Source organism: Amyelois transitella, chromosome 9, assembly GCF_032362555.1.
Source record: "Amyelois transitella isolate CPQ chromosome 9, ilAmyTran1.1, whole genome shotgun sequence".
Lineage (NCBI taxonomy): Eukaryota > Metazoa > Arthropoda > Insecta > Lepidoptera > Pyralidae > Amyelois > Amyelois transitella.
The window spans coordinates 8,934,930-8,946,977 of NC_083512.1; the positions used below are offsets into that span (position 1 = coordinate 8,934,930).

Sequence of the window (12,048 nt, forward strand, 5' to 3'; positions counted from 1 at the left end):
AACCAATAACAAATTAAAACTTATGATAAAAATATATTACCTTGCAAAATTAAAATAACAATATAAGATACATAACGCGATCTTAAAGTGAGACATCTTCACTTCACTTGACTATGAGTTCACTATATTATGTTGTAAGAATGACAGTTCTTGATTTAATTTTTAAAAATTAAGGCTCTCCCTACAAAACTGCGCCGGTAAGTTGGTAACCACATCCCTGACGTCATCTAGTTTTTCCTGCGCGGTGACTCGCCGCCACAACACCGGACATTCTGTGTTATCGCAACTGCTGGGCTCTGTGTGGCCCGTGCACGAGCTGCAGATCTGAAAACCAATCCAAATCATCAATCAATACTATATGCAACTTACGTCTATTGAATGACAAGCAAAATAAGAAGATAAAATTTGTTCTTTATAGGGGGAGAACAAAAAGAGGATTAAAAACTCACAAGAACGAGAATTTTCATAGTATGCTAGTTTATTGCGTTTGTCTACTCCGCAAGACTTATATATACGACTATGTATGTATGACTTGTATGTATGCTTGTTATATTGATAATTTACTTTCAACTCTGCAGATAAAACTGTGAATGCTGAATCTAACCTTAAAGGTAGCTGACAAAAAAATAACTTTTATCTCCCTATTACAGTCCAAATTGCATTCAAAGGGCACACGATGGATTTGCAAACAATTAAAACTCTGGAACTGTCTCTCCTTCGATATATCATCTTTTTTTATGATAATATGTAAACATATCATTTTGCACTTTTGTCTTATATATACTTAAGTGCTTAGGTAGATTGTAGCCTTTTGACAAATACTAATATATTAGATACTAGCGACCCGACCCGGCTTCGCACGGGTGCAAAATTCGGAAAAAATTATACATAAAAACCTTCCTCTGAATCACTCTACCTGTTACAAAAAACCGCATCAAAATCCGTTGCGTAATTTTAAAGATTTAAACATACAGACAAACAGACTAAAATAGCGACTTTGTTTTATACTAAGTAACTTCAATTTATAAAAATATAAAATCATGTGAAAAAGTGCTTGCGAGGATATTGCTGAATTAAATTTTGATATTGAATTTCTGAATAAAATACTGGTACTGAATTACCATAGCGCAATACCGCAGATGAGTATTAGCTATATTCAGCCTCGCTGCCATCGCCGCCGCCACTGGTTGCGCGCCCTTATCTCTGGAACAATCCGCGCAGACCGCTCGGTTGCCGCGAGCGCCGCATATAGCGCAGCGATATCGCCACATATAGCGAGCGATGCCGCTTGTTATAGCGTGGCGGTGATGGTTAGCGGTCCTACCGTAGCCTAGTTCACACCACCTACAAATAAAATCTAGTTTTACGAGGGTTTCTAGGTGAATACTAACTCACAACTCAAATTTCAAATAAAAATAATATGTAGCGAGGGTTTAGGTATCTGGATGGCTGACTTAATGATGGAATGTGATTTAGAGATAATTACATTTTAACCTGTAGCCTAAAATGAAGAAGCCCAAGCCTTGATTATATGCGGAAGGAGAGCTCGGTTTACTTTGTTACCAAATCAGCAAGGAATTTGATACTTGTAATTTCTAGGGACATTGCACGATTTAGAATCTTCGCTGCTATTGGCTGATGGTGTGTGACGTACACACGTCGCCACTGTTTATGAACTTACCATTTAAGAACATCGACTCCCAACAGAGACAAGCAGCGGTGAAGCGGCGGTAACAGCACCCTAGTGGCATAGTAAAGCACGTGGGGCCGCGCCCCGCTCCGGGACAGCTCCTCGGGGCTCCGGGACAGCTTCACCAGCGGCGCGCACGGCGCCCCGGCCGACACCAGCCACCTCACTCGCCAGCCGGGCCGGGGCACTGCGCGACGGTCCGTGGCGGCGATTCGTCTGTATATTGTTAACATTGCAGAACTCTGATATCCGCCCTCGTAGAACAGTGGTTTTTAAATCTGACAGATGCTAAAAGGAAAACATGCAAATCCCTTTGGCTGTCGCAGTGGGAAGCAAAATGCACAATATTTTTTTTATAAGGAATTTTCAGTCAGACTTTTATTTCAAAACATTCTGACCATATCATAAGAATCATGAGGAATAACGAACCTTGAAGCCAATAGCTGAAAATGACACCAAATATAGGAGAGAGAAAATACAATGCTTTGTATTGGTTACCAGTTCATAAATTACATGATTAAGATAACGAAATCTTTTACACACTTCCATTACTATTATTCGGCTTAAAATACATACTTAGCAATCTCATTGGGCACAGCCACAGCGCCGGGTCTATACCCATTAGGTCCATGATATTCCCTTGAGAAGAACAGATCTTGTATGGGAAGCGAGTCGTCGGCGAGACGCGACAGTAGCGACACCACCGAGCGTTTGACGCGAGACATGTCGCCCGTTGAGAATAGCTCGCATAGAGCACGGTGGAGAAGCTGTAGGAGAAATAATGAAAAAGTTAGAAAACTCGCAGAACAGATGCTTGAAGAAGTAATAAGTAGGCTATAACGAGCCTTCAATTCAAAGCGCGAGCGAAAGCACCCATACTATTTGTTTTTTTTTTTGGAAATAGCTAATATTGAGCCGTCAGCGAAACGCGACAGTGGCGACACCACTATTTGAAACATTACCCTGTTAAATGTCGTCTTTTAAGAAAAATCTGCAGTTTAGTTTCGTCGCTTCTTATACATACATAAGAACCTAATTATTTTTACATCAGAATGTGATACATGTGGAATTAAGGATCTAAATTTTAAAAGTATCTATGTATCAATAACTACATATATCATCTATCTACCTTGACGCCTGCAGGACAGCCGTCTCTGCGTACAGTCTCGATGCCCTTGGCTTCGTACACCGGCGTCTCTTGGTCGGGGCTCTCGTACATGTAGCCGACGTACCGCTTCTTTGTCTGCAGTATGCATGGTTGGTATACCTGTATATTGGAAAGTTGAACGTTACTTCTTATTTATATATTTCTAGCGACTTCTGATTAAGTGATGTTCGAAATGCCCCATAATATATAATAATGAAAAAAAAAATAAGTATTTGAAAAAAAAATTAAGTATTTGAAATAAAAAAAATTATGAAAATAAATATATTTTGATCTTATCTGTATTTTTTATTTTAATTATAACGTCTCACCTTCTCCAATTTGAGAGCGACAGGCGAAGGATTGTCCGCTGTGACGGCGTCAGCGATTTGCTGGCCGACGGCGAAGGCCTCCGCCCTCGTGCCGCCCGGCACTACCACGAACATCGAGTCTGTGTCTCCGTACACCACCTGTGTAATATAGGCCTTAGTGGGTTGAAAGGACTTGTTTAACATTTTAAGAGATAAATAAATATATACGGGACAAATTACACAGATTGAGTTAGCCTCGAAGTAAGATCGGGAATTGCGTTACTATATTTTTTAATGAATACCTATATAGATAAACATCAAACCAGGCCAATCAGAAAAAGTTCTTTTCTCATCATGCCCTGACCGAGATTCGAACCCGGGACCTCCGATGTCACAGACAAGCGTGCTACCGCTGCGCCACAGAGGCCGTCCCATCATAACATAAAATCCCTATAACATCCCCCCGATTAAATCTGCAATTACAACGTGGTCACCACCACGAATATCGCGGGTCTGTGCCACTCTCCGTATACTTGTTACAAATACAAATACTTTATTTGCTATAAACGTGGTACAATTATAGGTGTTACAAAGCATACCTATACATTTCGCGCATTTAACCAGTCATGGCATGCAAAAATACAGAAAATTTAAATTGTTCACCACACACCATGTATGCCACATGCATTCTTCTTCCTCCTGGCTTTATTCCCGGTTGCATCCTCACCACTCTGGAGAGGATCCCGGGGTATGCCTTCGACCATGGATTCTAGATTGGGTGAGTCAGGTTTTTACACGCTGACACGACTCCCGTCTGACCACCGCAACCTTTTCAAGGGAACCTAACCCGTATTGGATCGATCATGGTTACACATCCAGTCGCCTGAATGTGCAGGTTTCCTCACGATGTTTTGCCTCTACGCAAGAGCATCGGTTAGTATTCAAACTGATGTATCTTAACATAACTTCGAATATAGTCATTGGCCATGTACCGAGGTTGCCACATACAATATTTAACATAAAATCCCTGTCCGATCTGCAAAAGGCATACGAGTATTTGAGTAACAAGTTCAAAGTAAAAGTAGAATTATAGTGGTGACAAGTTTCATTTGGGTTCCAAAATGGTTACGTCCCTTGGAAACCCCGATATTAGCCAATTCCACCCACGAAAATCGATCGCTGAAGTTAGATGCGATATATTCGTACAGATCCGCTACCAACTTCACACTAATCTACAAGAGATTGCTAAGACATTACCTTGGCGTTCCAAGAACCTTTGCGTACGAGTTGTATAGCACGCTCTAATGTCTCCCGCCCCTTTGACACCACACTGTCAGCCACTTCGACGCACGGCATCCGGCCGCTGAAGTTAGCCGCGGTATACCCATATGTCACGTTTGCTATTAACTTCAGACCTAAAAGAAATTGTCAATTTTATTATATTCCGTTGGTTAAATAAATAAAAGAAAAATAACAATCGAAATTCGTGAAGAGCGCTGACCGTGTCGCGTTGGGTAAATGTAATTAATTATAATTTGAATGACTTGCTCTTGGTTTTGGTTCCGACTGCGACTAGAGTCATCAAAAACACTCAGAATCATGTCTATATTCCTTGCGAAGTAGACAGAGTCAACAGTCTTGAAAAGACTGAAAGGCCACGTTAATCTGTTAGAATGGCTAAATGATAGAATTGAGATTTAAATAGTGTACAGGTTGCTAGGCCATCGCCTACAAGAAGAATCCCAAGTTTATAAGCCTTTCCCTTAGTCGTTTATAACGACATCCATGAAAAAGATATGGAGTGTTCCTATTCTATAGTACCGGGAACACACTAATAGACACCCTTCTCACATAACGTAGCTTCGATTAAGATATGACATTAAACGAAAGGGCTTTTTTAATACCTAATTGCCTCGAATGCATAGCCTTCTTAACGGCTTCATCAGTTTGCATCTTCATACTCTTCTTCACAGCTTGCCTCGCCGCCAAGATCCTTCTCAACAACGCTGGTAGCACTCCCCGCCGCACTGCAGACTTGACGAAGCCCACGCCCACTGGTGACCAGTGCACGTGCCCATTTTTCACTAGGGCTTCGAGTTTTGCTTTGGGGATCCGAAGGCGCCAAGCGCCGAATTCGTAGGCTGAGTCTCTGAAATGAAAATGGTATAAATAATTCACACGATTTACACAGGATTTGGAAAATACGGTGTACAGTTGAGGCCAAGTTTTTGTGACCCAGGTTTTTATATGAAAGATAAAAATGATTCCATATTTCACTTTAATAGACGAGAAAAAAAAACAAGACGGACTAACTGATCTGGGAAACCATATAGTTACCATGGTGGTGCCATCTACAGATTGTGACGTGAATTATCTATGACAGAACATCCGCATCTATATAACCACTGATTAAAAAAAACAAAAAAATAACACACCCGTTTATATGTTGCACCCGTCCGATGCAAGTGGAAAAGCAGTAGTTGTATGCAATCATCATAGATGGATACAGACTCTGGAAGTCTAGCACTATGACTGGATCTGAGTAGAAGCGTGACTCTGAAACAATGGTATATATATGTGTACTGAACTACAAATTCTGTACACGGCTGTTCTTTCTTTAAAAACAAAATCCATTTGTTGTAATAGAAGAAAAGTTTCTACATATACCTGGTGATACCCAAACTTGAATTGTAATATGGCATCTGAAAATTATGGATATGGTATTAAATACAGGTAGGGAGATGACTAGTAGGTATGAATGAAGTTAACATGTGTAAAAATATAGTTCAAACAAGGTCATCAGTCTGATTTCGGTATTATGAAGCTAAGGACTAAAGCTGTTGTCTATACACACTACTTATAACACAACACTTGACAAAAAAGGTTTCACGGACATCACCGACAAAAACTTTTTTGATTACCTGGTTCAAATATAAGCGGCAAGCACTCAGGCGCACGCATAACCGATCTCTGCTTGACCGTTGGCGATAACGCGATGAGGTTGAGTGGTCGAGCCGCCCTTAACATGAGCGACTCCACTCTGAACTGGGACCCTCGAGATAGCACCTCCCACCATTGCAGCCCGAACAGACGGGCTAGTTCTGATGTGCGGTCTGTTGGTAATAAACGTAATGATATTATGTATGAGAGTGACATTTAAATAAAGTTCAGAGAGTGAACCATTCAGAACAAAAACTTCTCTTCTAAGAACTTACACCCAAGAGAAAATGTTAGAAATAGTTGATTATTCTGGTTAAAATAGTCTCATATTATACAGTCTGTATTTAATTTGGTCACGGACGCGCCTCGATCTCTTTGACAGAGAAGAAACAACTGGGACTAATGCTAGAAGGAAGTTTTAATTCGCATACTCATAGAAGACATCATCGCAATCATTGTCAACTATAAAACATTCCGTCCTTTTAAAATAGATAAGATAAAACGTTAGGTACTTACTGATGATATCCAACTTCTCCATCATCCTCACAGTTCCCGTGAGCCTCGTCATATAATATTCCACAGGAATCCACCTCAATATCCTCGACTCGTGACTCCACCATTTCGCCAACTGCTTGTAACTATACTTCGGTACTCTTTCCTTCAACACCTCATACATACAGTTCTCAAAACTATAACTTGACAGAGCCAACTCATGGCGGAACAACCTCCACACATTAAAAGTAATTCTGCCAATAATTTTACCATCCATTTCGTTATCTTGCCCCCTCCACTTCTTCTGTCTATGCTTCTCGGTAATCCTAGAAATTTCTCTAACCATTTCCAAGCCAAGGATTTGCGCCCTCTCCAAAATATAACCCCAAGAATTCATCTCTATTTCGTAACCGCACATAATGTCTGGATCGTGTTTCTTTATTATTTCAATCAGCAATTCTAGTAGTTCGTTTTCATTATTCACGTAAGTAACATCAGTATTAAAAATACATCTGTCTAATATTTTTGGAGTCACATTGTCCACTCCTATTATTTGTGTAATAGATTTCGAAAGGAAATGGTCAGGAGGGCAGTCGTTGGTGATCATGATGAATACTGCTTGAATTGGATCTAGCAAGGGGTCAGGATGTAGCTCTCCTCTTACAGATGTGTGGACTTCTGTTAGCATTACCGTTAGAAAATCCACCTAGCAAAAATAAAGTAGATTGGATGCAAATTAAAACAACATTTTACTACAATTTAAAGAAATGTTTAAACTTGGAAAGAAAAGGAGTCATGGCAATTATGAATATCGAAAAGCTATATAGCACTACAAGTAAAATAAGCAATGACCTCAAACATTTTGCTGCCCCTGCTGTATGTGCGTTTGCTGTTTCGCTTTTTATTATGAATGTGAAACGGGACAGCGATAGTTTGTCAGATCGTATCATATTTGCAATACATACTTACATCAACAGCAGGACTCTCCATGGTGTCTTCTTTTTGATTTTCAGAACCACCAAAACATAGAAAAGAACCATCTGGCTGCATTGTCACTTGAAGCGTATTAGTTTCGTTTTGTTTTTCCTGAAATCAATTAACATTTATTTAAATATATATACATTAAAGTGCTCACGATTTGTTCTGAAGGCAATTGTTATGCCCTTTTCTAGTATCACTTACCTCGGTTTCTAAACTAATACTGCTATTGATTTCATCTTCATTTAATCCTATTGCTTGCGAATTCTCAAGATCATCTAAATTTTTACTAATTTCATTATTATTACCAAAATTTACTTTATTATGCACTTTGTTTTCTTCAATTTCTTTTAACACTTGAACCTTAGTCAGAGGTCTTTTAACCGCTTGTAATATAGTATTTCTATTGCCAGCTAAAAGTAATTTGAGAGCATCCGGTTTAGCAGAATCTTCAGATAATTCATTAGTCTGCATAAACAGTAACTGACGCCACTCTTCTATACTAGTTGTATCTAAAATTCGGCCAAGTGGCTTTTGGTCTCTTGATAGATTACTTTGTAATTTTAGTATCATTTGTCCTATTTCTACTTTGTCACCCACATCTTTGTGATCGGAAAAAAATGGCTGCAAATTTATTACTTTAGGAATTTCGTACTTTTCTAGAGTTGTTAGTATGTAGTTTTTCGTTGGAGGCCGTATTTTTGGAGTAATAATTGTTTTACTATATACCTCTGTCTTAATTTCATTTGTATAGTTTGAATTCTTAGCGAAATTTAAATTTATTTTCTCAATACCCATATTTTCATTTTCAGTCTCATCATCAATTAAATCGCAATCATTATTTTGTAAAGACATGTCAAATACTTTGGACATGTCATAAAAACTCATAATACCCTGTTTATTATCAAAAGACGATTCAATAGAATTTTCGATAAATGTCGAATCATTCGAGTCTTTTATAGGGTCGTCTTCTTCATTATTTTTAATATTTACTTTGGATGGACCAGCTTCCGGTTCAAACTTGTTATTAAAATCATATAATTCAGCTACATTTGATTTATTATTTTGTTTTATGGATATTTTGTCTACTAAGTCAACTATAGATTCTCCACTATGTATGTCATTATAATTTTCTGAAAAGCTTTGTGGCTCAGTCTTAACCACTTTTTTTAAATGAAGACTAGATATACTATCTATAGTTTCTCTGGAAGCGTTTATTTCTTCATCACCTTCACTTAAGTCTGCATTAATATTTAATGCGATAACATTATCCATTTGATTAGAATCTACTTTCTTTTGAGGCCTTGATAATCCCAATTTTAATGGTCTCATTTTTCTTTTTCGTACTTTTTTAACATCTGTAATTATTTTAAAACTTAATTTTTTTATAAAATTTACTTAATAAAACAATGCATACTTATTATACTCACGATCATCATCAAATGTTCCATCTAATTGTGGTATATTAGCTCCTTCCCAGAAAGAATCATTCCAAGAAGATTCATTTCCATCGTTACTGCAATAAAATCCCACATGCAAAATGCCGTTAACTGATTAAACAATATAGTTTTTTTTATCATTATTTGGATAGCATTGAATTGGTATGACAATAATATTTAAATCAACAATATCTTATATATACCCATACCGACCTCTTATAAATCTCCATCAACACAGTCTCTTCATTGAAGACTTGTGAATATTCCATATCATCTATCTCACTTTCTTCCTTATCTTCAGCAGCAGGAGTGCACATTACGCTGTCCTCTTCAACAGGCTGTTCATCCATATCTTGTAGCATATGAACCAGCTCTAAATCTTCACTATTAACTGAAAAATGCTTTTTAAGTTAGTTTAACTTAATTGGAAAATGTTAATATGTGGAATGCATTTCAGTTAGCCTTACTAAAGAGAAATGATATTATCAGTTCATATGTATATAAATATTACTTACATAATACTTGACTGTAATGTAAACTACAGTTCAAAGCAACGTTTTCATCAACTATTGTGTCATCTGCATCTTCAACAAGAGTCTCATCTAAATCCTTTCTAAATGTTTCGCTAAGACTAACATAATGTCTCTGATCAGGTAAATGTATGCTTACATCCACTGCATCAAACAATTGTGAGCCTTCCATACTTTCAGCAGGATAATATACCCTCTCCTTATCCTCTTTAGTTTCATTTTCAATTTTCACGGGATTATTTAAATCATTTGACATTTTAATCAAAAACATTTGTTCATACTTGTAATGAGACTCCGTCTCATCAGCTTTAATTCTACCTTGAGACAATGACTTTGAAGCCATTGACATGTTCAATTGCCGGCGTCTTTCCTTTTCTTGATTCCATACTTCTTCCAAACCTGGGTTTTCTATGCCGTCACCTTTTCCTATTCTTTGGCGGTTTACAATGTGGCATGCAACACAATCAGCCTCGTAAAAACATGAACTTTCTGGTTTTAAGAATGCGCCATCAGGACTTTGCACTGGCTCATTACTGTCCTGAGATAATCCTGTTTTTCGGAAACTGACAGTTTGTAAATCAATATTACTCATACCAAAAAGATTAAAGTCTATAAAGAATTGAAGTGTAAAGTTGAGATGTGACTCATGGGGCTGAAAGGGTTGCCCTAAAATAGCACTATTACTGCAAAGCTCTACCGCTTGTTTGATCAATCCAGGATTGTATAGAAACACTTTGAGGTACAGATGGTCTTTGTCATGAAATCCATAGAAAGGTCTGCAAATGAACACATGAAGGAACATTATGACAATTAAACATGAATTAAATATACCATATCATCTTGTCCACTTATTATATCAATATGTTCTTGTGGCTGAAGAGATTGTTTAATGCGAAAAGGCGGCCTTTTGAGCATTACCTTGACACTATCCTAAACTTAAGGATAAATTTATTGTTTATTATTGTAATATTATGTGCAATAAATGGAATTCTATCTATCTATGTGTGTATGTGAAATTTACTTACAATCCTTTGACCAATGATATCTTATATACATGCTGCTGAGCAGAAGTGGCTTGCTTTAATGCAATATTTAATGCTTTATCTAAACTGGCTGCTATCTGTGAATTAAATATAAATATACAGACAATTAATATTATATAATAATTAAAAGTTGCAAAAATAACTTTACTGGTGATTTGACAACACAAACAGGTTTTAGAAATATGTTATTTATATAAATAATGATTAGTGAGAGGAATAGGGAAGACTTTAAGATGCTAAGAGTCATACTGTACTTTTTCTTAGAGAGCAGATGACTATCTTCAGTATCAGTAGGAAAAAGGTAGTTTAGTAACTACCAGTAGTAATTATTTCTGTCTGTTTGTCATATAATTAGTTCCTGATTAAAATATTTAAATTTAATTGATACACCAACAGTTCTGGCCAAAGAAACATCATTTAAAGAAAATAGAACTTTTATCAAAACCTGTCTACTATGCTATTATATTAGTCTACATGACATAAAAGAACTTTAGAAGGTACATAAAAATAAGCACCTGATACATAAATTGTGGCTCCGGATTCGCTGTTGGGCATGGTATGTAAAAATATGGGAACACACCATGTATGTGAAGGCATGCTTTGTGTCCATCTGGTGTGGGACCAAATACTCTAAGGATCGGCACCTTTAAAATAAATTTACCAGCATTATTCACATAACAATGTGCTACTTATATATTTGCTATTTATTCAATAATAAATAAACTGCACAGTAAATTTTAATCATTATGCACATGATGGCTAAGCTTCTAAATAAAGGTGGACATAATTGAGCTTCCTGATGTTTAGCCAAAGTTTGTAAACACAAAATCGTGAACACTTTGACATATAATCTGCAGGGTGTCTGGACTTTTTAGCCTAATGTGGGGCCAAACTTGCAATCTGCCTGGTCATTAGGGTGATAGGGTAATCTTGCATGATACATTACAGTACATACCAAGTTATTCCAGAATCCAAGGTAAGTCATGGTAAAAAATAATTATTATACATATTATTAACATGATAAAAACCTACATTTAAGTAAATATTAATCTCACCTGTTTAATATCAGATCCTCGAAAATCTGAATATATAACATCTAAACCAGGTATAGGTTTGGATAAATAATGGTCACAAACAGTTATTCTAACAGAAAAGTCTGGTTTTGATCCACTGCGAGCTGAAAACAAATAAGAAAACAAATAAACATGTATTTTGTAAGCAAACAGTTGCTGGTGAAAGTGGAATAGGCTATGTTTACATTACATACATCGTACTTCTATACTCATTATGAATAATGTTTAAAATATTTCCTTTTATAATCTACCCATTTCATTAATTAATAGGATTATTTAACATGGGTTTCATTCAATATAATAAAAATATTTAAACTCCGGTTTTTCTTTCCTTGCTGTTTGTTTTGACATTTATTTGTAACAGATTGACATTGACAAATATATGTCAACATCAAGTCATCTCCAACT

General features: G+C 36.9%; 1 protein-coding gene across 1 annotated transcript; it reads right to left on the minus strand.

Moving 5' to 3' along the window:
* Positions 1-4: 4 nt before the first annotated feature.
* Positions 5-11,982, minus strand: LOC106142902 (DNA polymerase zeta catalytic subunit). The gene is made up of 20 exons (XM_013344845.2): positions 11,835-11,982; positions 11,623-11,744; positions 11,083-11,211; positions 10,550-10,644; positions 9,510-10,300; positions 9,208-9,385; positions 8,986-9,071; positions 7,760-8,913; positions 7,547-7,663; positions 6,602-7,283; positions 6,067-6,258; positions 5,581-5,701; positions 5,050-5,294; positions 4,403-4,560; positions 3,167-3,304; positions 2,820-2,957; positions 2,267-2,457; positions 1,682-1,906; positions 1,122-1,344; positions 5-324 (listed from the first exon to the last, which is right to left on the minus strand). The coding sequence occupies exons 1-20, from the start codon at positions 11,851-11,853 to the stop codon at positions 163-165; spliced, it is 5,166 nt and encodes a 1,721-aa protein (XP_013200299.2). The 5' UTR covers positions 11,854-11,982; the 3' UTR covers positions 5-162.
* Between the last annotated feature and the right edge of the window lie 66 nt (positions 11,983-12,048).

What these genes read in the sequence shown, in the direction of transcription:
- LOC106142902 (XM_013344845.2), bottom strand. An exon ending in TATGCATTCGAGGCAATTAG is followed by an intron (nt 4,561 to 5,049) that starts GTATTAAAAAAG and finishes AATTTCTTTTAG; the next exon opens with GTCTGAAGTTAATAGCAAAC. An exon ending in ATCTGCGGTATTGCGCTATG is followed by an intron (nt 325 to 1,121) that starts GTAATTCAGTAC and finishes ATTGGTTTTCAG; the next exon opens with ATCTGCAGCTCGTGCACGGG.